This window comes from Fusarium fujikuroi, chromosome FFUJ_chr05, assembly GCF_900079805.1.
Source record: "Fusarium fujikuroi IMI 58289 draft genome, chromosome FFUJ_chr05".
NCBI lineage: Eukaryota > Fungi > Ascomycota > Sordariomycetes > Hypocreales > Nectriaceae > Fusarium > Fusarium fujikuroi.
Window position 1 is genome coordinate 3,157,219 of NC_036626.1, and position 24,696 is coordinate 3,181,914.

At 48.5% G+C, this 24,696-nt stretch overlaps 12 protein-coding genes, besides 1 other annotated feature; 7 read left to right on the plus strand and 5 right to left on the minus strand.

Annotated features, from left to right (window-relative positions):
- Window positions 1-1,054: 1,054 nt before the first annotated feature.
- Window positions 1,055-2,617, plus strand: FFUJ_07724 (related to tetracycline resistance proteins; the record flags this gene model as incomplete). XM_023578009.1 has 4 exons in its annotated part: window positions 1,055-1,345; window positions 1,401-1,415; window positions 1,463-1,864; window positions 1,922-2,617. 4 exons carry the CDS (start codon window positions 1,055-1,057, stop codon window positions 2,615-2,617), a joined length of 1,404 nt encoding a protein of 467 aa, XP_023431455.1.
- A 610-nt stretch (window positions 2,618-3,227) lies between these two features.
- Window positions 3,228-3,336, plus strand: a tRNA (tRNA-Pro).
- Window positions 3,337-3,748: 412 nt separating this feature from the next.
- FFUJ_07725 (quinate utilization oxidoreductase QutH-like protein) lies at window positions 3,749-4,819 on the minus strand (the record flags this gene model as incomplete). The annotated part of the gene is made up of 1 exon (XM_023578010.1): window positions 3,749-4,819. One exon carries the CDS (start codon window positions 4,817-4,819, stop codon window positions 3,749-3,751), a length of 1,071 nt encoding a protein of 356 aa, XP_023430979.1.
- A 605-nt stretch (window positions 4,820-5,424) lies between these two features.
- FFUJ_07726 (uncharacterized protein) lies at window positions 5,425-6,429 on the plus strand (the record flags this gene model as incomplete). XM_023578011.1 has 2 exons in its annotated part: window positions 5,425-6,087; window positions 6,193-6,429. The coding sequence occupies 2 exons, from the start codon at window positions 5,425-5,427 to the stop codon at window positions 6,427-6,429; spliced, it is 900 nt and encodes a 299-aa protein (XP_023430980.1).
- Window positions 6,430-7,194: 765 nt separating this feature from the next.
- FFUJ_07727 (uncharacterized protein) lies at window positions 7,195-7,569 on the plus strand (the record flags this gene model as incomplete). Its single annotated transcript, XM_023578012.1, has 1 exon — window positions 7,195-7,569. One exon carries the CDS (start codon window positions 7,195-7,197, stop codon window positions 7,567-7,569), a length of 375 nt encoding a protein of 124 aa, XP_023430981.1.
- A 641-nt stretch (window positions 7,570-8,210) lies between these two features.
- FFUJ_07728 (monooxygenase-like protein) lies at window positions 8,211-10,150 on the plus strand (the record flags this gene model as incomplete). XM_023578013.1 has 2 exons in its annotated part: window positions 8,211-8,552; window positions 8,606-10,150. The coding sequence occupies 2 exons, from the start codon at window positions 8,211-8,213 to the stop codon at window positions 10,148-10,150; spliced, it is 1,887 nt and encodes a 628-aa protein (XP_023430982.1).
- A 624-nt stretch (window positions 10,151-10,774) lies between these two features.
- Window positions 10,775-12,438, plus strand: FFUJ_07729 (uncharacterized protein; the record flags this gene model as incomplete). XM_023578014.1 has 6 exons in its annotated part: window positions 10,775-10,844; window positions 10,891-11,119; window positions 11,170-11,681; window positions 11,728-11,807; window positions 11,860-12,080; window positions 12,132-12,438. 6 exons carry the CDS (start codon window positions 10,775-10,777, stop codon window positions 12,436-12,438), a joined length of 1,419 nt encoding a protein of 472 aa, XP_023430983.1.
- Window positions 12,439-13,206: 768 nt separating this feature from the next.
- Window positions 13,207-15,010, plus strand: FFUJ_07730 (related to thermophilic desulfurizing enzyme; the record flags this gene model as incomplete). XM_023578015.1 has 8 exons in its annotated part: window positions 13,207-13,279; window positions 13,329-13,469; window positions 13,524-13,695; window positions 13,784-13,796; window positions 13,846-13,905; window positions 13,953-14,509; window positions 14,561-14,738; window positions 14,786-15,010. 8 exons carry the CDS (start codon window positions 13,207-13,209, stop codon window positions 15,008-15,010), a joined length of 1,419 nt encoding a protein of 472 aa, XP_023431456.1.
- A 299-nt stretch (window positions 15,011-15,309) lies between these two features.
- Window positions 15,310-16,893, minus strand: FFUJ_07731 (related to allantoate transport protein; the record flags this gene model as incomplete). Its single annotated transcript, XM_023578016.1, has 1 exon — window positions 15,310-16,893. The coding sequence occupies one exon, from the start codon at window positions 16,891-16,893 to the stop codon at window positions 15,310-15,312; it is 1,584 nt and encodes a 527-aa protein (XP_023430984.1).
- Window positions 16,894-18,067: 1,174 nt separating this feature from the next.
- On the plus strand, window positions 18,068-18,502 carry FFUJ_07732 (uncharacterized protein; the record flags this gene model as incomplete). The annotated part of the gene is made up of 1 exon (XM_023578018.1): window positions 18,068-18,502. One exon carries the CDS (start codon window positions 18,068-18,070, stop codon window positions 18,500-18,502), a length of 435 nt encoding a protein of 144 aa, XP_023430985.1.
- Window positions 18,503-18,796: 294 nt separating this feature from the next.
- On the minus strand, window positions 18,797-19,685 carry FFUJ_07733 (uncharacterized protein; the record flags this gene model as incomplete). XM_023578019.1 has 2 exons in its annotated part: window positions 18,797-19,389; window positions 19,445-19,685. 2 exons carry the CDS (start codon window positions 19,683-19,685, stop codon window positions 18,797-18,799), a joined length of 834 nt encoding a protein of 277 aa, XP_023430986.1.
- A 1,125-nt stretch (window positions 19,686-20,810) lies between these two features.
- Window positions 20,811-22,547, minus strand: FFUJ_07734 (probable 3-ketosteroid-delta-1-dehydrogenase; the record flags this gene model as incomplete). Its single annotated transcript, XM_023578020.1, has 1 exon — window positions 20,811-22,547. The coding sequence occupies one exon, from the start codon at window positions 22,545-22,547 to the stop codon at window positions 20,811-20,813; it is 1,737 nt and encodes a 578-aa protein (XP_023430987.1).
- Window positions 22,548-22,919: 372 nt separating this feature from the next.
- FFUJ_07735 (related to alpha-1,6-mannosyltransferase HOC1) lies at window positions 22,920-24,212 on the minus strand (the record flags this gene model as incomplete). Its single annotated transcript, XM_023578021.1, has 1 exon — window positions 22,920-24,212. One exon carries the CDS (start codon window positions 24,210-24,212, stop codon window positions 22,920-22,922), a length of 1,293 nt encoding a protein of 430 aa, XP_023430988.1.
- Between the last annotated feature and the right edge of the window lie 484 nt (window positions 24,213-24,696).

Below are 24,696 nucleotides of genomic sequence, written 5' to 3' on the forward strand. Positions count from 1 at the left end.
GTTTGGAGAGGCCCTAGCGGCCCGGTCAGTTCCCCGCAGTGCCCTGAGCTTAAAAGCGGGAGGAGGTCGGCCTTTGCTTGGCAACGAGTTGGGACTTTTATTCGCAGGTGATTGATTAGTTGGTGTCTGAGAGGAGGATGAGAAGAAGAAAAAAAGACCCTGAAGGGTTAAAAGAAGAGACCACGGCACTTCCCACCCATTCCCAGCCTTGTTGGATTCAGCACTAAACCCATCTCTGCAATGTCACCGTTGAGGGCTGAGCTTTTTGTTCTGTCGGGGGGTGACATGGCTGGGTTCCTGGTAGGGCTGGTATTTCGTTGATTGGCTTCCTGGGAGAGCAGCTGAGGGAGAGCAAAAAGCCACAGAGTCCAATGGTCTCACGCCAACGTGGTCTGGACTTTGGAAGAAGCTTGCGCTTGCTGACTGCTACTGAGCCCCCTGCCTCCGCCACTGCCAGTGTGTTTATAGCGAGAGCCCCAGGCTAAGGTGGTGCCCAAATTACATTATGGAGCCCACCTCAGATTACCTACCATGCGTCCAACCCGCTGGTGGGTGTCTTGGCGAAGGCCGATGCCGATGCGATCCAACGCTGGTCCATTGCATATTGGCTGATGCTGTTTCTGCATGTGAGACGGGATAAAGGATTTTTGCTGTACGTTACGTATGTGCTCTGCTTACTGTTACTTTTACTGTTACCGTCACTTCTTTGAGGTTGAGTATACGAACCCATGATTCAGAATCGTAAGAGGAACAAGCATACCTCACTTAAAATGCTAGCCCCTAATTTGTTACCCGAAGCTCTTCCTCTACGGTCCGACGAACCGTCTTGGTTCTCGTGAATCCATTCCTGATCAGGTTATACTGTCAACTCATCGTCAAATGCTGAACAATTATCCGTATCCAAGATCCACATGATGTCGTCAACAACCAAGTTTAAAGAAATAAATAAATCTCATCATGTCGCTGGAAATCCTCCTCCTGTTTTCCACTTCCTTTATGGACGGCGTTTAAATTTAACCTAAACCTCCGTTCCTGTCAGCACATATTCTCCACTATGGCTGCCTCTTCTACAGCCACAATTGGCTCCTACGAGCTGACGTCTCGCGCAATCAACGAGCCCCCTGCCGCTGCGGTCCGCGAGGGATCGGGTATTTTTGACGAAACTCGGAGGCTTGACTCTCGCTACGGTGAAGATTACTCAGACGGTGGTGTTGAGAGTGTCGCGGCACAGAATGCTCCCGCGGAGGTTGCTGAGAGCTGGAAACATCCCCGTCAGAATGTTTTCAGAACCGGAGCGGCCTTTTGGAGTCTTTTGACCTCCGGGGCCAATGATGCTGCATACGGCGTACGACCCCTGTGAAATTCTCTGCTTGATACCATTTCTGACATTAAAATGACAGGCCTTGATCCCATACGTACGTCAACCGGCTCCTCCGAGAGCTGAGTTACTAACAGATTGCAGCTAGAAGAATATTACAACTTGAGCTACATCATAGTATCTCTTGTTTTCCTCTCACCCTTTGTTGGTTATATCTTAGCAGCAGTCTTGAATAATACCCTGCATCGACGGGTTGGACAGCGAGGAATCGGTATTACTTGCGGAATATGCCATATTCTCGCCTACATCATTATCGCTGTTCACCCTCCGTACCCCGTCTTGGTTCTTGCGTACTGTCTTGCTGGTTTCGGAAACGGAATCAGTGATGCTGCTTGGAATGCTTGGATTGGCAATCTCGATAAGGCCAATGAGACTCTTGGCTTCCTTCATGCCTTTTACGGCGTTGGGGGAGTTATCAGTCCTCTTATCGCAACTAACATGATCGCAAAGGCTGACTTGCCTTGGTATACATTCTACTATGTTATGGTGAGTCGCATATGTAGATAAGCTTATGAAAGGCACAATATTAACCGATGAGCTCAGATCGGGCTGGCCACTATCGAATTTGTTACTTGCACCTGGGCATTCTGGCCCAATGGTCCAGAAATCTATCGCCAAACCATGGACGCAAGCAACGAGGACAACCAGGGCATGAAGGAAGCCTTGTTCAAGCTTCCTTTCGCTCGTGTCACTTGGCTTTGTGCCGCATTCCTCCTCTGTTACGTTGGTGTTGAGGTTTCTGTCGGCGGTTGGATCGTCCAGTTCATGATTCGCGTACGAAAGGCTGAGAACTACCCAGCTGGTATGACCTCCATGGGCTTCTGGTTGGGCCTCGCCGTCGGCCGTGCTATCTTGGGGTTTGTAACTCCACTTCTTGGAGTCAAAGTTGCAGTATCTCTGTATTTGCCTGCCGCTATGGCCCTTCAGCTAATCTTCTGGCTGGTTCCGAGCTTTTATGTCTCAGCCGTAACAGTGGCACTCCAGGGTTTCTTTCTCGGTCCATTATTCCCTGCAGTCGTAGTTGCTACTACAAAAATGTTGCCCAAGCACTTACATGTTAGCACTATTGGTTTCGCAGCCGCTTTTGGTGGTAGTGGTGCTGCAATTCTACCCTTTGCCGTGGGTGCTATTGCTCAAGCCAAGGGCGTCAAGACTCTCCAGCCGATTATCCTGGCTTTCTTGACTGCATTGCTGGGACTTTGGCTATGTCTCCCAAGAATTGGCAAGAAGAGGGATTAAGGCCCTAAGGGTCAGCAACAATCAGTCTTTCGTCACTGTCTTGTTAAAGTCAGGTCAACTATAGCTCCCGTCCCCAACAAATTAGACTTCGCTCAATGATAGAACGAGGACTTATAGAAAGTCAATTGTTTCTTCATAGAACAGCCAAATGATATGAAGTCTTGAAGAACCAGAATCCCAAGCGAGCCTTTGCGTCCCGGAGGTAACTCGACCTTTAAAAGACATACCCTAAGTGTCATCATTAAATCCGGAAGCTTTCAGGATAGTAATTTAAGGGCTACGATCAAAGTCCGAACCGCCACTCAATGCTTTCATGAATCATAAGTTCTCATCCATCACGGGCTAGTGCTGTAGATCCTGCGAGCCGTGCCGCCTGCTAGCCCCTCATGGACGAATCGCCCATAGCCACAACTTTCTACGGAAACTAGGTAGCAGATAGACGAGCGTTCCACCTGTGACTTGATGCTAAAGGATACATTGGCTTGAGTTGTTTGACATAAGAGATAAATGTCTATCAATTCCCTAGATCTGCAGTGAGAGCTGTGCTGGAACTCGCATGTCTATAGGCACCCGGTTCTGGCCGCACTGATATCCCCAGGATCTAGTATCTGGCCTGATGGTCTAGCGGTATGATTCTTGCTTCGGGAGTGACATCTCGGTTCTGTTTAGAAAGAACTATAGTTTGCGAGAGGTCCCGGGTTCAATCCCCGGTCAGGCCCTGTTTTTGCTAGCCAGGTTGTTTGGTTTTCTTTTTCGTGATCGAGATGACATTCGGGAGACGATATATGATAGCTTCGTATCGCACTTGCGCTATGCTGATGAGTTTACTTGTTGAGGGACATTGTACAAGATAACTTGCTGCTGTGAATGCACACCTTCTTCCTTGTCAGTATTTACTGGAAATTGAACTTTCATTTATCATGGGAACTTATTGAAGGTAGAAGTTTAGGAGAATCATACACTTCAGACTAGTTGTAGCTCAGAGAACACAGTAGTTTTTATTCATTATCAATGTATGTTGCAGAGTATAACCCAGATGAATCTCTACATAAGGCACTATTACTATTCAATATACCCTATAATCCGTATTGAAATTTTAACAAGTCTTGAAGAATCCAAAACACCTCTCAATTAGAGTCCAATATCAGAAGCTCTGATGTCCACAGTCTTGTTCTCCTTCAAAGCCTCTTTCACGGCTTGGCAGACAACAAGTGCAGCTAGGCCATCTCTCGGCGTACAACTCGGGGTCGCCTCACCACGAATAACCTTGATGAAGTGATCTAACTGTAGCTCGAAAGGCACGCCATCTGGGACAGGGACGTTCTTCTGAACAAGCTCCTGGTGCCATGATTTTTGGCCTTCAGCATAGGAAGATAGAGTCATATCTGGCACACTCAATGATGCGTCAGTGCCAAAGATACGGTAAAAGTCTTTGCCAGTTTTGGGGATCAAAGGGTTCTCTCCAGTACCGGACTCAAAGTTATGCGGTGACGGGACATTGTCGGAGAACAGGAAGCTTCCCACAGCACCAGACTTGAAGCGAAGTGTCAAAACTGCACCCTCTTCAGCCTCAAACCCACGCTGTGATATGGTCTTTTCTGCATGAACCCGCGTAATGGGGCCAAAGAGATAGTGCAACAGATCGATCTCATGGACAAGATTGATGAGAACAACACCACCCGTATTCTCTCTTCGCCATTCCCGTGGAGGGTCAAAGTATTCCATTGGTTTATAAGTCGCCCAAATTCCATTCACTGCAATGATTTTCCCAAGAGAACCAGAACCAACAGTTTCTTTTGCAGTCATCATATAGGGATTGAATCGTCGATGATGTGCGACCAAAGCCTTGACGTCTAATTTATCAAGATGATCGACCAAATCCTTTCCACTCTGAATATCTGTACAGAAAGGCTTTTCAATAAGAATATGAGTACCCGCCGAAGATAGCTCGCGAGCCAAAGGGACGTGCGTGTGATTGGGCGTGCAGATAATGGCTGCTTGAGGTTTATTCGACGAGTGCAGCATATCGGCCACGGACTTGAAGTAGGCAGCTCCAAGCTCTTGAGCCAGTTGTTCACCATTTGGCATTAGGTCGACGACAGCTACCAGCTTTGCCTGGCTGTTCTTGATCACAGTCTGGGCGTGACGAGGCCCAATTAGGCCGACGCCAATGATGGCAAATGTGATGGGCTCAGAAGACATATTGAATTGGAGTAATCGGTGCTCTCTGATAATCGCAAATGATATGGTCTTCTACGCAATTTATACCTCTATATCGGCTTCTTGTGACTCATTATTATCGCCAAAATGTTTACCCCAGGCCCTTTGATGTGTCAAAGGCGGGGTATGGGGAATGTTAATTGAGGCCATCGGAGCGATGGATTTTAGTATCGCGTTAAACATTTTACCGTCCCAAAAATGATCTGACAAACTATAGCTTATGCAGCAAGGCTAAGCCACTACAGGAAAACCCAGCTTCCATGTGCTGAAGACTGACAGTTTTAAACAGGATGGTGGATTCGAGTGGGCGTCCAACACAATAGATAGTTCGAATTGGATGTGTACTATAGATACTTAGGTAAGGTAGGGACTGAAAGCCCAACGAATAAGCTTGCGGCAGCTAGAAGAAGCAAGGACGCCAACAGCTAGATAATCATTGGACGGAATATTGTTCGACCATTGAGTCCTGGGTAACTGCGACGCGTGATTTGAGGAAGGCCCTGTTTCAAAACATCAACATCACATTGAGTAAACGACAATACAACCAAATTGAAGAATCCCATACAAGGATCACGCTTCGAAAGAAAATGTCTCGTGATGACGCCTCTTCCCCTGATGTCTCCGGAAGTGACAGTGGACAGGAAGGGCCGGATTCATACCCTTTCCTATTGAAGAACACACCAGCAGACGAGGTTGAGATCGAGTCAAAGAGAAGAGGAAAAATCATTTATCAGAATTATGGGATTCTTGGAAGAATTCTGGAGCGGCATGAAGAGACCATACAGAAGCGATGGCTCAAGAAAAACAGAAAGCAACGACTGGATGTCCTTCTCACTGCATGGCCAGACATGCCACCGACCCATCGGCCTTTTTATGACATTTGGCGACAAGTAGACACGGATCCCGAACTCAAGGTCAAACAACATAGTTCCATATTGTGGCCTTATATCAATAAGGAGTCCCTTGGCAAGCCCACGCCGTTCCTATTACTTCTCAATTCTAGAGGCCGTCACCCGCCTCCCTTGTTCCTCAATAAGGATAACCAGTACATAAACAGAGCAATATTGACCTACATGGTAGTGAGCAAGCCGTTCCTTACAGACGGCATGAATATGCTCCTCCGAGGCGTTCCCGAAGACGATTATGGGATGGTGAAGAAATTCCCAGAAGCTACCCCAGGAGTTTGGCTTCATTTGTCAAATAAAGACTATGCCTGGTCTACAACTACCCTCTATGGTAAGGAGTGGCCGGTGAGTCAATTCCCTACCTCATCGGGTATAGTGATTTTAGAGATACAAGAGCGTTTGATGGACTTCCTTGTCAAGTGTTGTTATCGAACTCTGCACTAAATTGAGCCGCACAATTTATTCAGTGATGTGTATCCTGTTCAGCCCGAGCCCGAGCTTCCTTCGACTACGCAGACTGGAGGATTACATACCTCCCTTCTCGAGATTACATTTGAAGCACCTTACCGCGTGCCGACTCGGCTCAATTTTGCCAATCTCGAAAAGCTATTTGCGGCTAGGGCCACGGCTGCAGAGGATCACATATCGAGCTGCTATGAAACTTTGGCGCCTCCGCCCCGAGGATAGAGAGAACATATAACGAGCAATTTTGGCTCAAGTGGGTGTTCTGGCTTATATATCATTCGAAAAGGGTCATCCTTGATGACGCGAATGACGTAGCTCCTAATATATTTAAAATGAATATGGCCGTGGATGATCTGGAACTACAGACGGAGAGGGATAAGACAATTCGCGACTTGCTGTCACCAACTGCCCGTGCCGTGATGGGTGACTTTACTATAATCATTCAGACTTTGCATGCGCTCGAGCGTTTCGAGCCGTGGAATCGAGGTTTCGGTGGTGATCGTGGCGATAATGCTATGGATTGGTCGACAGACTCTATCACAGCCAGGCTTGTCATTTTGCGACAAATTAACGAAGCTTTCGAAAGCACACCCGCGCCCGCTCTTCTCCCGTTTGTCTAAAATATGCTGGGGAAGTTTACATATCCAGAACACCGACGCAGGAATAGGGAGAAAGTCGAGATGATGTGGCGAGCAGAGTCCAATCTACATACTTTCTAGGCCAGAGCAAACCGGTATCTCTACGATCGGACAAAGAACATGAATGACAGTATCCTGATGGGACTCCTAAAAAGTCCCCGTGTTTTGTAGAGGACACCTGAATGGGCTGAGCCCACGAAAGAGAAGAGAAAAGTCCTTGACATTGAGCAACCCTTGTCGACTTTTTTCTTTGGGCTGTCCACTGACGACCGAGACACTAAGGCATCAGGTCGTCTTTCGGCGAAGCTAGCCGACGAAACCCAAGACAAGAGGAACTACGACTAAATCAATGGAGACCGATGAAGCTCCACCTGAAGCAATGACCGAAGTCGCACTCGAGGATCCAAAGCCGGTATTCAAGGTCGAACGACGAGCACTTAAGACATTCCGCATTCTCTTTTACGATCCAGATGTCACTTCTACCCCCGGTGAAGTTCCATGGAACAACTTTTTGCATGCGTTGACTTCAGTTGGGCTTGCTGCCGAGAAGCTATACGGGTCTGTTTGGCAATTCTCACCATATACTCTGGAAGCCAATGGGAGTATTCACTTTCACGAACCTCACCCACATAATAAAGTACCCTTTGTCATTGCTAGACGCCATGGGCGGAGACTTTACCGAACTTATGGGTGGACTGGGGAGCAATTTGTACTCGACAAGTAAGATTGTAATGTGTTGAGGTCGAACATAGGTTAGATGCGATGAGTGTCTACTGAAGGGATGCAGTGGCATAACGGACTAGTTTCGAAAACTTTTAATAAATAACAGAGCTACTCAGTATTATATTTACGAGTGGCCCAAAAGCAAGGCTCGGGGCAAGAGGAGTGAAGAGTCAAGGTCTTGCATTTTTGCGCACCTTGGGAACCTGCGACAACCAATTGAGGCGATGATGGCCTACTGGAGTAAACCTTCCAACTTCGGATACTACTCCAAGTTCATTCCGCATATCGGAAGCGACGGTAATTAATTGCTTGGGAGGTGATTGGATCGAGATTTCAGGGTCTCATGCTGGAGTGGCAGGGCCTTGATGGTGTGAGAGCGTGGGGCACAAGCGTGATTGAGACTAACAAAGACGCAATATGGTGAAAGAGGAACGGGAGATACGACAGCGAATGGCCATGCAGAATGATTAGATTACGACATGATGTAACAGAAGAGCTAGCTAACGTGCTCATGGGAAAGATGCGATAAGGATAGAAGAATAGCTCAAGGCATTCAGTATCCCAGTCCTGTCGCTTGGAGAGCTTCATCGGCAATTGAACCTTCACCATCATTCCCGAGCACGATATTCCCGTCAATTAACGATGGCTACCGCAGCAGTAATTAACGGTGCAATCAATGGCTTCAATAATAGAGAGTCAGACTTGTCGCACGTTGCTGTAGAGAGTGCGCCGGCTGAGAAGTCAACTCCAATTATCCAGACCAAGGACAGCGCATCAACAACCGTACGAGATGGACCAGACGTGGACGAGACATCGCCTTATTACAGCCCTCGCCTGAAACTGGTCTATAGATTTGTTGACGAGCCACGTCCGCTAAGAGTTGGTGTCATTGGCGCTGGCTTGGCCGGGATCACAGCAGGCATTCTTCTACCAGCCAAAGTCCCTGGAATCAAGCTTACCATTTACGAAAAGAATGCCGATGTAGTACGTCAAATCATCATATTGCTTGAAAACTGATATAACTGACAACTGTGTAGGCAGGAACATGGTTCGAGAACGTTTACCCCGGCGTAAGATGCGATATTGCATCGCACGTCTACCAAAGCACATTTGCGCCCAAGACAGACTGGTCGGACAAGTACGCACCTGGCCACGAGATCCGAGAATATTGGCAATCGGTCGCGCGGAAGTTTGACGTCTACAAATATGTCAAGCTCGATACTCGAGTCGAGGGCACAACCTGGGACGATGAAGAGGGCGTGTGGGTCACGAAGCTGCGGAACGTGAAGACGGGCGAAGAGACGGTCGAGAAGAACGAGTTCATCTTGACCAGTATCGGACGATTCAATGATTGGAAATTGCCCGATTATCCTGGAATATCCGAGTACAAAGGACACCTTCGCCATGCTTCAAATTGGAGCACGGATTTTGATCCTAAGGACAAGACGGTCGCAGTCATTGGCAATGGAGCGAGCGGTATCCAGGTCACAGCGAACCTCCAGCCAATTGTCAAGCGACTCGATCATTATGCCCGAAATAAAACTTGGATTGCAGCGTCTTGGGCTGGTGAAGAGCGAAAGATTGAAGCCCAGCCATATACAGATGAAGAGAAGAAGAAATGGGCAGAGGACCCCGACGCTTACTTGGCCTTCCGAAAGGACCTCGAGAGTTTATACTGGACCCGATTTGACTCGTTCTTCCGGAACAGCGAGTCTAATCAGAAGCTCCGCGAAGCATTCATCGACATCATGAAGAAGCGTCTAGTCAAGAAGCCAGAACTTCTTGAGCACATCGTACCAGACTTCTCACCAAATTGTCGACGTCTCACGCCTGGACCAGGGTATCTCGAGGCCATTACTGAAGACAACGTAGAGTACATTCGTACACGAATTAAGCGCTTCACAGAGACGGGCATTGAGACTGAGGATGGCAAGCAGAGAGATGTCGATGCTGTCATTTGCGCGACTGGCGCAAACGTTGATATGGTTCCAGCATTCCCAATCCGGGCTCATGGGCAGGAGCTCAGTAACCTGTGGAAGGCCGATGGAACATACGGATATCCTTACACATACTTTGGACTGGGAACGCCTGGCTTCCCCAACCTTCTCTTCGTCCATGGACCGCAAGCAACAGGGCCATCGGGAACAGTCCCTCACAGCGTCGAGACTCAATTGACATACTTCGCCAAGGTCCTCCGCAAGGTTTCGCGACAGGGCATCAAGTCTTTGAGCCCTTCTAAACAAGCAGCGGACGACTTTGTGGAGTACTCAGATGCCTTTTTCGCCAAGACAGTTCTTACAGATAAATGCAGTTCATGGTACAATGGCGGGAGACCTGGAGCTAGAATTCACGGGCTCTGGCCAGGCAGTGCAGGCCATATCACATTTGTGCGACAGGAGCCTAGATGGGAAGATTGGGAGTACAAGTATATCGGCGACTCCAGGAACCGTTTTGCGCATTACTTGGGCAATGGATGGACCAAGAGAGAGACGGACATAGAGGCTGACCAAACGCCGTATCTTCAGAGGCCAGATAAGATCGATTTGCGGGATATTCACGAGAAGTGGTGGAGCATTCCATAGATAGTTAGTCTAGTAGACTCGACAATAAAGTGAAGATGAGCTTTTGGGGCAAGATCTCGTCATGACATGGTCCCACGCACGTAATCGCGCGACTCGCCCGCACCTCCACGTGGAGAGCCCGTCTAATCTATCACGACTGCACTAAAGCATCGGAGCCGCTAAACATCCTTGCATTAGCTTCGTTAATAGGACCACCTTTCTCGGGGAGTTGATCTCAGATCCTCCCTCCACGTACGCAGACTGAAACTTGGAGCCGTAACCGAGGACAAGCCAAACGACGAGACTATGCTAGCGAGCAAAACATTTCGAGTCTCGAACCGGATACATACCGAGACTCTGGTAAACGCAATGCCGCCACAGATATACGTTTTGCGCTAGAAGAGTTAATGCCCAAAGGGCTGGGACTTCGGCAGTTGAGCTGTAGGTGCGGTCAAGGGTTGGATGGCGTGCTGGTACTATCGTGTTGGGCGGTGGTTTCATGATGGGAAGGGAAATATAAATGTTGATCTTGTGCCTACTTCTACAGAACATTTTACAGCCATGTCTCGCTAAAGATTCTGACAGCTATCAAGCTTTCCCTTCTGTCTCAACTTTCTTCAGTTCATACAGGATCATTCAGACAAGATGACGGTGGTGGAAAATCGACATGCGGACAGCGAGGTTGCTGCTCCTCCCAAGGATCAGCTTCTTCCTGGTAAGATTCACCCCCAATATGCACGTCGTCTACTAACACTGCCCAGTCAAGAGGTATCGCTCCACATTCTTCAACATCACAGTGCTTGGCTTGTGTAACCTGTCTGCCCCGGGTATCTGGGTAGCCATGAACTCGCTTGGTGCCGGTGGTGCAGCCTCGCCTAAGCTCATCAACGCTGCCAATGCCTTGACGTTCTGTCTCATGGTGGTGTCTTGTTACTTCTCAAGTACTCTGGTTCGATATATCGGCATCAAAGGTGCCCTGATCTTTGGAACGTAAGTCTACTCACACGATCGTACTTGTGAACACTGCTGATGGGAGGTAGTCTTGGTTATGCACCTTATGCAGCTGGTCTGTACACCAACAACCGCTTCGGAACAGAATGGCTCGTCCTCGTCGGTGCTGCTCTCTGTGGTATCTCAGCTGGTGTCTTCTGGATGGCCGAAGCTGCTATCGCCATCGCATATCCTGAGCCCTGGAACCGTGGTAAAGCTCTGGGTTACTGGCTCACATACCGTCTATCGGGTCAGATCCTCGGTGGTGCCATCAACCTTGGCCTCAATGCCGACCGTAACGAGGCTGGAAAGGTCTCTTACACTGTCTACCTCATCTTTATTGCTCTCCAAGCTGTTGGTCCGTTCGTTGCTCTGTTGCTCAGCAAGCCGCATCAGGTTCAGAGGAAAGATGGTGTCACGGTCAAGTTGGAGATTGATAAGCTTCCTAGCTTCGAGCTGAAGGAGACCGCCAGACTTTTCTTTACGAAGAAGTTCCTTCTGGTCGTTCTATTCATTGGACAGGCTGTCTTTGCGGAATCCGTATTCTTCACTTATCTTGCCTGTAAGGCTCCCCGGTCTCGCTTCAGGTATGATACTAACTGATGTAGTGTGGTTTTCTGTCCGATCCCGTGCTCTTGGATCTTTCTTGGGCGGTATTGTCGCCGTCACCGCTGGTAATATTCTGGGTGTAAGTCATTCAACCGCCCATCATGCCTCTGTTGCTGACAACATTTTGATAGGCTTGGCTCGACCGTACCAAGGTTTCTCTCCGATTCCGCACCCGATCTTCTTTCGCCTTCCTTGCTACTCTTCAAGGTGCCTGCTGGATCTGGGCCACAGTCTTGGTTACCCGATTCCGCGAGACAAGACCAACCTACGATTGGGTCGATTCAGGATTCGGCCATTCATTCGCCATCTTCTTGTTCCTTACACTGTCATTCCAGCTGAACTACCTCTTCCTGTGAGTATACATGAACGCACGTTACATTACCATGATCTAATGATTATCTAGCTACTTCGTTATCCATCATCTCGCCAACACTCAAGACGAAATCATTCGTTTCTCGGCCCTTCTCCGAGGTACCGAGTCCGCCTGGCAAGCTCTCAGCTACGGCATTACCTCCTTGCCTCTTTTCGCTGAGGTTGGTGGAGTTTACTTCAACTTCGCGCTTTGGGGTCTTTCTATCTTCCCCGCTTGGTTGGTCCTCAAGGATTTCGGTTCTCATGCCGCTCCTTCTCTTGAGAGCCCCATCCAGGAGGTTGATAGTCAGAAGTATGGATCTAACTCCGGCGAGGACAGTGATATCAAGAAGCACTAGACATTGATAAGCTTATTTATGGACTCTGCGGAGGTATCAAAATAGTCCGAGAGGGTATGGCTCCACAAAGTTGTGAATATAGAGATTTTATAGATATTAAATCTAGAATATTTATATGAGAGTTGAAGCCGTGCACCTTTTGAAATGCCTGTTCATAGAAGATCAAAACGCAGACGGTATCAAGCCTTTTACCACCCTTCCAACTTTCCTGTGTATGAAAATAAAAATCCGATGACCAAATTCTTCTAGAATAACTGTTGTCTCAGATGATTACAGATTCTGCGCCTCTGCAAGCCTCCACGCGTGCAGCCCACGTGGGCGTGATATGCCTGCCACTCCCGACAACTCGGCACTCTGACTTGAAACTTCCGAGCTAGAAACACCCGAGAAAACAACCCTGATAGTAATTCTCAATCTTTTACCCATTTGTGGAAGTTCCCCGAGCTTATCGTATGTGAATTGAGGGGTTGATCGGCATTTCATATGAGCAAGACTCAGTGATGATTGCGCCATCGGTTAGTCCACCTAAACGCTCTTACACGCCAAGGTCTCACATCTATAGCCTAAGGATACCCTGTCTAGAGTTATCACTTGCATATTCAGTCATGGGCTTGAGAATCACGCAATAGTCGTGTGGAAGTCCTGTATCGGCACCGATATCCGGAGCGTCTTAAAAGAAGAATAAGCTGGGAACCAGTACATCACCACCTAAACAACCAAGTGAGGCATAATCCAATCAGATCAGTTCCATTTTTGACAGTCAACGTCATGGCTTCACAAGATCAAACGGCCCAGCAGGGCAAGAAGAAGAGCCTTATCGTCAATGCCTTTGTCATGATGTGTAGGTACCCCTCATCCCAGTCTTAGAAAATATACTGATAAGACTTTAGGTAGTGGTCATCAATCTCCAGGACTATGGAGGCACCCTGAAGATGAGTCTTGGAGGTTCAAAGACACTGAGCACTGGGTCGAATTGGCCAAGTTGCTAGAAGACGCCAAGTTTCATGGCATCTTTATCGCTGATGTGCTGGGTAAGAGACTTGTGTCATGAGGGGTTGTTTTCGGAGTACTGACTACTAAAACAGGAGGATACGATGTTTACAAGAAGTCCTTGGAACCTGCTATCATCTCCGGAGCTCAATGGCCTCTTACAGAGCCATTGGCCGTTATTCCTGCCATGGCTGCTGCGACTAAGAATATTGGATTTGGTGCCACTGTTTCTGTTACATATGAGCAGCCATATCATCTTGCTCGACGGTTATCTACAGTGGATCACCTGACAATGGGCCGGTAAGTTTCTTGTTTCTTGTAACTCGTTGCGAAAATCAACTAACGCTTTTATCAGTTTAGGCTGGAACGTAAGGTCGTCGAGTCTCATATCACAGTCACCGCTAATGAGATGTACAGATTGTCACTGGTTACCTAGACTCAGCCGCTCGCAACCTTGGCCATCCAGTTCAACTTGCCGTAAGTGGTCTCCTTGAAGTAATAACTCAGCTTCTGATGATAGTTAGCACGATGAACGATATGCCCAGGCCGAAGAGTATATGGAAGTCATGTATAAGCTCTTCAACTCATCCTGGCGCGACGACGCTGTCAAGCTGGACCGTGAGCGAGGTATCTACACGGATCCCGCCCTTGTTCGTCAAATCGACCATAACGGTAAATACTTCAACGTTCCCGGTCCTCACGTCGTGGACCCTAGCCCGCAGCGAACACCCCTCCTTCTTCAAGCAGGGGCCAGTAAGCCAGGTAAAGCCTTTGCAGCACAGCATGCTGAGGCTATCTTTACTTCTGCACATGCACCTGCAGTGTGTAAGAAGAACATTGCGGAGATCCGACAGGTTGCGAAGGAGCAGTTTGGCCGAGACCCGAACAACATCAAGGTTCTCGCTCTTGTCACGCCTATTCTTGGTAGGACCGAGGAGGAAGCCCGGGCGAAGTATGATGAAGCAAAGAAGTATGCTTCAACTGAAGGTGCTCTGTCACTGTTTGGTGGATGGACTGGTATGGACCTGAACCAATACGGCGATGACGAAGAACTTCGACAGGTTGAAAGTAACGCTGTTCGGTAAGTTTCGTCCTCATAACCCTAAGTTCTTCAACTCATATGGTTCTTCAGATCAACTGTAGAAGGCTATGCCAAGTTCTCGCCCGCAAACTCGAAGTGGACGAAGCATACTGTCGCCGAGCATGTCAGCCTTGGAGGCAACGGACCGCTATTCGTCGGTACACCCTCTCAGGTAGCTGATAGTCTGCAAGTATGGATCGACGAGGCAGACGTCGATGGGTTCAACTTTGTAAGTTCATATGTAGCCAATCACGGGATGTTACTAACTCTGACCAGGGATATGTCCTATTCCCGGGTACCTTCAAAGATATCATCGAGCTACTACTCCCTGAGCTTCGATCAAGGGGTCTCTTCTGGGACGACTACGCAGTGCCTGGTGGTAGCTACCGAGAGAACTTCTATGGCCTTCCTGGGCAGAAGTATCCTCTTGATGAGCATGCTGCTTCCAAGTATAGGTGGGCTGCTGGGGTGCCTGCAAGTGAGCACAAGATTCCGCAGTAGATATGCCTAAAATAGCTTCAAAAAGATAAATAAAGTCAAGAGTAATTTGAGTGGGAAATTTATGTGAGGTTCGGACTCTGTCAGGTAATCAAATCGCAGACGATGAGCTTCCAGATCCATTCAATACAGGCGATTGAGTCCATATAGTGCCTACGAGAAGATATTGTTATCGTTTTACTTTGATGATGTGCTAGTTTATGGATCATGTAGTGTCCTCTTGAATTCAAGGCGTGTAATGATTACATTGGAGGTAGACTCGTAGAGCTGGTCAGACGGCGTATGACTTTGGAAAGTCCTATTTACAACTCATAACGGAACTCCTTGTTCTCCAGATCCGTCAGATCCAGAAACTCGTGGTTCTCTTCCACTCTGTACTGATCACCCAGCGCAGCTCTCTCGGCATCCCTTTTCTTATTCCTTCGATCAAAGACCCATCTCATGACTAGCAAGTCAATGGTGCAAAGGAAGTAAATAATGCAGATAGAGATTTTGGCGGGAAGATATCGTGGTCCATCACGAGCCTGAAAGGTGTGAGGTGAGATGATGTTTCCGACAGTATATGCGATAGTTCCGATACACGAGACGGTGATCTTCTTGGTAGAGCCAGCCACGTTGGAGCTTTGAAGTCCGAGAATAGTGGTCCAGCCAATGGGAATACCTCCAGTTGTGTAATATCCAATGAGGGCGGGAACCTTTTCAGTGGTAGCCATCAAGATGGCTCCGATGATGGCAGGGATATGGCCAGCAATGCAAAAGAACAGTCGTTGTCTTGTCTTCATAGCTCCGTAAGTCAGGCCAATCAGGAAAACTATCTCCCAAGCCCCGAGGGGAGTGACCAGCAACAGAGACTCCTCATTGGTGTATCCCATACCTTTAACAAGAATATTTCCGAAACTGGTGGCAATGGAGTTGGGAATGTTGGCAGCAAAAACCCAGAAGGCATATAGCCAGGTCATGCTATCAGTCAAAGCCTCCTTGACATGAGCCCACTTGAACGTCTGAGTGCCAATGCCCTGCACGTTTCCTCGAATACGCTCAAGATGCATGGCTTTCTTCTCCTTGTCCAGGAATCCAGCAACAGCAGGAGAATCGGGCATGATGAACCAGAAACTGATTCCTACCACAACAGTGAGAAGACCGAGAACGAGGAAGATAACTTGCCATCCTTTCAAAGCAGCATCTGGATCTTTGCCAACGTGCGTTGCAACGCCGTAAGCAAAATATCCACCAAACATCTGAGCGGCGCCGCAAACGGAAAACCAAATTCCAACTCGAAAAGCTTGCTCCTCTTTCGTGTACCATTGAGATGTGAAGAGGACCCAGGCTGGGACAATCGCAGCTTCGAGGGCACCCAGAAAGAACCGACAAGCGAGGAGGCCGCTGAAGTTATGGCATGCAGCCATACAAGCAAGCGTCACGCCCCAGAGTGTAACGTTGACTGATACGTACTTGGCGAGAGGGAATACTTGAAGAAGACGAACAGTAGGGAACTGAAAGCCGAGTTGGCCGAAGAAGAAAATCGAAGCGACCCAGTTGAACTCGTTTCCCTTGAGACCAGTTGATTGTTGGATGCCAGTAACGCTCGCGTAGGAAACTGCAGTCTTGTCGATGTACTGTAAGAAGTAGACGGTACAAATAAGAGGCATGATATGAGTATCGATGCGGCGGATGAGTCGTTTGTTGGCTTTGGCGTCGAAGGGTTGGCTGATTCCGCCCGTTTCGTTCAACAAGTCAAGGGCAGCATCTGCTCCGTCTTTGTGAACATGATGGTCATGTTTTGATATGTCATTTACATCAGTATGGGCATTTTTGGCCGAGTTGTTAGAAGAGTCTGGTTCATCAGCCCCGATGGGAGCTGGCTCGATTGCCTTGTCATCTGCCATAGTTCAGTGAGAGAGCAGGCGAGTTTGCATGAAAAGTAGCCGCCATGGTAATCTGTTGGTGGGTGTCATACTTATATCTTTAGTTTGATGAAAAGAAAATGTCGACATCGCATCCTATTCATTTGAAGCCAACAGGTTCCACGTTGTGTGGAGTGATTTATCAAGGATAATCACTCCAGCTTCCTATCTTGGTTTATCATGCCCACTCAAATCGACATGTCGACCCATTATCTGAACTCCAGCCAAGCACGTCATTAGGAGCTAAATGGTGTGAGGAAAGACTACACGACCTATTCAAATTCTTCACACAACAGATACGAGTTTCTCAATGTAGAGTAATTCATGACGTTAGTGCCAATATCAGAGTCATGGTTTATAAGATGCAGGATACAGTGTATACAGCACAAGTCTACCAGGCTACCACTAAAGTGAACCAGGGCATTAAACTGCGAGTGCTGCAAAAGACTCATCCTGAGCCAGTGTTACGGAACAGCCCACTGGTTAACTGTAATCATGTCATACATACATTATGTCTCAGCCGATGAACGTTCAGCCGATGTCTAACGAGATACCATCATGGCTGCCAATTGAAGCAGTATCACCTAAAGAACTGATGAAACTTGAATGGCGAACTTCATGATAACCCAAGAATTACCACAAAGAAATTTTTGTTGATTTCGTGCATCGGAATACGAAGTACGAAGCCTAATACGTCTGTGGCGTTTGAGTATCATTTCCCAAACTTTACGACGCCCGTGAAGAAAAGTTTTATAGCTCGCCAGACATTTTCACGGGTGCCATTGCGGATAAAGAAACATGCCGAGCTCTCATTCAACAAGAAGCTTGCTTATCCTGCAATTACTATCATTCTTCGGTTTCGTCCTCGCAACAGGCAGCAACTAGTCATTGCCTTGTTGTCATTGGATCACGAACGCCACTGAGTTGGTATAGTGCTGTTTTAACTTGTAGTTAATGCAACGGTGACGATCGATGAAGTTCACCAATAGTCTTGGCCCAAAAGCGCCTCAGCTTACCACGTCTGGTGGAAAGGACTGAAGTTCAGCTTGTATAAAGAAGGGCTTGCTCCCGTTGAATCTGCACTCAAAGAACCGCTTTCCTGCCAATATTTATCAGCTTTCAAACCTCATATCTGTCATTTTGGCACGCACATATCATGCCTCGATATATGATCCTCATCAAAGCTTCTCCAGAAGCTGAAAACCCAACTTCCACTGGACCCGAGATCTTTGAAGAAATGACCACTTTCAACGAAGAGCTTCATGCAGCTGGAGTTCTTCTCTCAGCCGACGGCCTCAGTCCAACCAAAGATGGCTACCGCGTTACATACTCCATGGATGGTCCTGCACAGGTCACCAAGGGGCCTTTTGACGTTGCGAGAGAAGGGCACGTTTGTGGCTGGTGGATTCTCAAGACCAAAGATGGCGAAGAAGCTGTCAGCTGGGCCAAGAAAATTCCATTCAAGGAGGGCAAGGTTACGGTCAGGAAGATTGCTGAGTTGGATGACTTTGGGGACAGTGTGACGGATGATGTGAGGGAGAGGGAGAAGAAACTCGCCAAGGATCTTGAGAAGCAACATGAACGGAATTAACAATTAAACATCAGGCTGTTCTTGATGGTATTGTGGGGGAACATGGTGTTGATACCTCACTTCCGTATGAAGCATCATGTCAAAGCTACTTACACGTCACACTCGTTGCTGCTCATCACTTACAAGTGCTTGAATGAGACAGGATTGTTAAAATAAATTCTTGGTATTGAAATGGGTAATTAAGAAATATAACCGGCTGAACCAATCAACTCCATGCTTTGCTATACAACATCTTGAAACCTTTTTACCCTCGGGCTAAACACAGCTCCCCTCAGCGTCCATCCCATTTACGAACTAGGGTGCCTCGTGAAGACCACCAGGTCCCTGGTATCCGTTCTGCGATGGGTGAACCCAAGGCTGACCAGCCATCTCAGCCGGAGCCTGCTGCGAGGGAGGTTTGTAGTACTCATGTGCAGGCTGGTTTTGCGCACCAACAGGCATCTCACTGGGCGGCGCGTATCCTCCAGCTGTAGTACCTTTGCCCTTTCGGAAATGTCGCCAGAGAAGAAAGCCAGCACCGGCGAGCAGGGCAATACCTCCAATGGTCGCGCCGACCGCCACGCCGGCTACAGCACCAGTGGAGAGGCCTGAATCATTTTTGTCGGAGGAAATGTCTGTTGTTGTCTCGGTCGCAGCGTCGGTCGTTGTCGTCTCAGAGAGGGCACCAGTCGATGAAGGGCTGGGGAGGGCGGTTGTTGAAGCAAGAGAGGCAGATGTCGTCTCGTCTTTGGGGACAGTAACGTTGAACGCAGCTGAGTTGGCAACGATATCGTTTGTGCCAGACTTGAAGAGGGAGTAGTGGAAGACGGCGTCTCGATTGTCACCAACTTCTGTAGAGAAACCGCCAAAGTTGACTGTCCAGATAAAACTCGTCGATGTTGTGTTTTCTAAGCATCAGATGTTAGCTGATAGGGACTTCAGAGTCGACGCGTGCGTGTGTACCTTTCAGCTGGACGAAGAACTGGGTCCCGCCGCCAGCTTGAGGATAGTCCTGCCAGAGCAACAGGTTGGTCTCTTCAAGGTCCGTATTCCATTCCACGTTCATGCTATCATCGACATCGTATGTTGGGTTGTTCTTCCATCCCGACGAACCAGATCCTCCAGGGGTGATAAAACTGGTGTCAGCAGCAACTTTGGCGGCAAAGCTGCCCAGCAGTACGGTGAAGGGCAAGATGGCAATCATTATGTCGTTATAGAGCTTCTCTCAAAGAATATCAGAACTTTCAGCCTCGCGATCCTTAACAAGAGGCTATCACGAGTTTCTGTTGATCACCCAGTCTTCAGCAGACCAAGATGATAAAAAGCAGAAGAGGAAAAGCAGTAGTAGGGGAGACACCACGCTCAGTCACTCAGTCCAGTATCTGTTTCATCACTCAGCCCCGATGGGCGAAGATCCCTGTCTTAGCGTTGAAGAGGAAATTTTGGTGGCCGGGGTGTTGTCCAGTGAGACGGTGAGATTACAGGTAGGAGTTCCGCTTTCTTACACTCGAGACCACTAGCTCGGATCCTTCTGATACCAAAATTAATTTAATGGCGTGGATTAGGAGCGGATTTATAAGAGATTCCGACTGAGGCTGCACCGACGGGAAATTGAAGTTGAGTTAGTGGCCATAGCACGGATATGTTGAGATACCCGACGGAGGATGGTTTTCGGATCAACAACTTGAGCCACTGACCAAATATCCTGACAAAGCTATATTTACACTCTAATTGGATCCAATCTTTACGTATAAAGCTTAAAATCAACCGTATTATTTAAAAATGAACAATCACCGCCGTTGAGGGATAATTTTACCAAGCCACGCGATCCAAGCTAGCCAGGCCCAAGTTCGAGCTTAGACGCCCGATGATCCCTGCAACCAGTCAGCCTTAGCCATGGATATCCATGGGTTCAGGCGCCACTCCGAGGCTTGGCTTCGGGTAGGGCCCTGCCGGCCGATGTGTTTCAGCCATGAAAGCAGGTATTGACTACCCTGAAGCGACCAAAGGATGAATTTTTAGTCAGTCTGTCGAGTCCAATATGAGGTTCCAGTTAGTTCTTATGTTTCCAATGACTCAACTGTGTGCATGCGGTTGGGTTACATCTGTAGATAGAATTCTTACAGCATTGTGGCAGCTGTGCTGTGCCTTGCAGATAAATGAAACGTTAATCTCACGGCACACGCATATCGAGACCACCATTTCATCAACATAAAGGATTGTCATATCATCTTACTCATACTGATCTTGTATCAACATCAAACGTATCTCTACTTGCAAAATGCGCCAAAATCAAGCCAAAACATAGGAAACCTTTCCGATCACCAGCTCAGAGGCGAGAGTTCACCTTCTTCAGCTCTCCTCCATCGGAATCATTCTCACCCAAGATCTCACAAGCAAGAGCCCTTCCAGCAGCACGTCCCGAGAAGATACATCCTCCAACAAACGTTCCTTCAAGAGAATTATACCCATGTACACCTCCACCGCCAAAGCCTGCAACTTCACCAGCTGCGTATAGCCCAGGGAACGGTGTGCCGTCTGCACGCATGACATTGCTATCCAGATTCGTCTCAATACCGCCCAAGGTCTTGCGCGTAAGAATGTTCATCTGCACAGCGATCAAAGGTCCATGGGCCTTGTCAAGGAGTCTATGAGGTGGAGCAACTCGGCTTCGGCGATCGGCCCAGTATGTTCGTGCATTGTGGATAAGCATTGCTTGCGCGTCCTTCGAGAATGGGTTGTTGAACTGGCCGTCTCTTGTTTCGACCACCTCTTTGATAGCGTCGAAGTCTAGTAGTGGACCATTGCGTTTCTTGGCGAGTTCGTTCATACCGACTACTAAGTCTTCCAGGTTATCGCGGACAACAAAGTCCTTGCCGTGCTTTTGAAAGTTCTGGACAGGGACGGTGCCTTTCTTGCCAAAGATTCGAGTGAGAAGCAACCAAATGCTCTTATTAGTAACATCGGGATTCTGCTCTGAGCCAGAGAGGGCGAATTCACGGGCGATGATGCTCTGGTCGAGGATGAACCAGGTGTAGTCATATCCTGTGCTGCAGATATACTTCAACGTCGCAAGGGTATCGGAACCTGGGTAGAGGAATGGTGGCAGTCGCTTGCCAGTTGCGTCGAGCCAAAGAGATGAGGGGGCAGGGAGAACTCTGATACCGTGGTCTGGCCAGATAGGGTTCCAGTTCTGAAGACCTTCAGTGTAATGCCACATTCGGTCGCGGTTGATGACGTTTGCACCGGCATCTTCGGATATACCGATCATGCGTCCATCGACATGATGAGGAACGCCGATGACAAAGGTCTCTGGGATTTTGGGGCCTAATCTCTCGACAGGCCATGCAGCCTTGACGGCATCGACGTTTCCTCCAATGCCGCCTGAAGAAACGACAACTGCTGAGCCGTAAATTTCAAACTTGTCTTTTTCAACCCGGTTCGACTTGACGCCACGGGCAGCATCATCATCCTCCAGAATTGTGCCACGTACTCCAACAGCACGTCCATTGTCGTCGACGATCAACTCATCAACTCTATGTCTGAACTTGAAGCTGACGATGCCGTTCTCTGCAGCTTTCTTGACAGGGTCTGCAAAGATCTTGACGACCTCTGGTCCTGTGCCCCAACTGACATGGAATCTTGGAACAGAATTTCCATGGCCATCTGCAGTGCCATCACCTCTCTCAGCCCATCCGACATTCATCAAGAAGCCGAGGCCCCTCGCCCTGACATAATCCTCCAGCTCATCGGTGGCAAAGTCCACAAAGGCTTTGGCCCACTTACGCGGCCAGTAATCCTCCTTTTCACGATCAAATCTCGCTGAGCCCATCCAATCTCTGTACGCCAGCTCCTTGGAGTCTTTAATCCCCATTCTTCGCTGATATGAAGAGTCGACCATAAACAAGCCACCCAGCGACCAAAAAGCTTGTCCGCCGATGTTGTTTTCATTTTCTTGATCGACCAACAGAACGGGGACTTTGCGCTCTGAGAGTTCAAAAGCTGCGACAAGGCCAGCCAGGCCAGCGCCGACGATGATGACGGGTTGTTTCTCTTGAGAAGCCATAATTTAAATTGAGTGATTATGTTTTGGAAAAGAGAGAGAAGCGGCGCAGACTCGCAGTATATGAAGACGGAGGTTCGGGACGCGCGGGGTTGGATCACACCGAATAGAGTTGGCCTACCCTTGTCGATGCCTCGGCTCGATGGATATGCGCCAAGCCACAGTCGCAGATGCAAGGAATGCAAGACTTGTATATAGAGACGGCACTTCACACGGGATGCAATAATTGGATAATGGCCTGATTAGGCGGTCGTAGAGTTTACATGGTCTCATTCATCAATTACGCGTTTATACGACCTCAGGTATCTGGGTTCCGAAATTCAAACTCAACGCCGATCCCCAGAGCACTTCTAAATATCAACCGATCTCTTTGGGTTATAGACCAAGATCAGGCTTCTTGGCCTGCTCGATCTTCAGCTTCTTCTCTTCCTCCGAGAGCTTGTCCCACTCGGCGACGTTCTCGTCCCAGAGCCTCACGCACTCCACGTTCCAGTTGCAGTCCTCAACCTGACCGTATGCTGGATGACGGTAGCGAGGATGCTTGCTGGGCCAGTTGGAGGCATGGTAGTGGTGCTTGACCAAAGCTCCACGAGAGTCGTGGTTACCAGAGTCTGAGTGGCCTTGTCCTGCACAAAAGGCCTCGACGTTGAGGACAAGAACCCGACCGACAACTCTAGACTCATCTAGGTTGTGGAATAGATCCCATGTGACCTTTCCGCCACGATGATTCTTGCGCATCTGTTCCAGCAAAGCTCCTGTAAAGGCAGAAGGACCAGTGCCGCTGATGACTTGGTCAAAGGTTAGCTCGATATCTCCGAGAGCAACCTTTTGTTTCTTTGCTTCAGCCTTGAGCCAGACCATGATATGCTCGATAAGGTGTAGCATGACTGGTTGGTGAGGCTTTGCAATGATAGTCCATTGACAGAAAGACTTTGATTTCTTGCCCAGGATAGGATGATCGCTGAACTCTGGCTGATCAATCTCAACACCAACAATCAAGTCAATGTCTCTCTCGTCGTATCGCTCGGGGATGAAACGATGCACGGGTCTCAACGCTTCGACGTCAATGTCTGCATAGACACCTCCTTGAGCATACATGATCATGTATCTCAATAGATCAGCCTTGATAATATGCAAGTTGATGCTCTTGTAAAACCTGACAATATCCGGTCGATTTATCGCACTCCCCGCACCAAAGTGCTCTTCCACAAACGCAAGCTCATTGTCGTCTGTGAGAACTTCATATCGCATTCCAGGATTCTTATTGACCCACGTTCTTGAAGTGATCAAGTCACGGTCCTCAAAGTTTAATGGATCGACTTTCCACGTTTGCCAGATCTTTTGGGGAAATGTGCTAAAGCGTGATGGTGTTGATACAATCTCTTTTTCTTTTCGGAACACGCCGAGGGGGCTGGGTATAGAGTAGAAGATGTCGAAGTTGAGGATGATGAAGAGGACGATGACACATGCCATGTACAGAGGTATACATCTTTGCATCTGGGCTGGGACTTTGTTTCTGAACTTTGCTGTCGAGGCTGCCAGAGTTGGCGAGCCCAATGGAGTGCCCATCTTGGTATCGTGGCTGTCGGTCTTTGTAACGGTCCACTCAACAGTGGTAGGAGGGATACGAAGATTAGACGGGATGTTTCGACGAGGGCTACTCGCCATGACCAGGAGACGTATTCACAGGCAAGAAGCTTCTCTGCAGACAAAGCAGAAGATACACTGAGCAGACGGGGAGAGAGAGAAAAAAAAGAGTTATCTGCAGATGGAAAATGCAACATGCAGCTGAGCCCTAGAACCCTTAAGTGGAACTCGACGTAACCAAGCTTTTACCAAGAAAAGAACTACGGACCTTTTCACAAGACGAGAGAGCCGTTTTCTTATCAAATTACCGTCTTGCAGCTGCGGAAGAGGGCCGAAGAAGGATTGTGGAGAGAGAATCCATGGCTGACCCCATGTGATTGTTGTGCATCTCGGCAGGGGTCGAGTAGAGAACTTCCAGGAAAGGCAGCTCCTCCGTAGGATGGGGGGGGGGGATCGTGGAGGTGGGCTTGGGAGCGGCCTGGGGTATTACGAGGCCGTGCTTCTGGGGGAGGGGGATGTTATGGGGCATGGGGTAGTTAACTGGCCGAGTTTTGGTGATGCATCA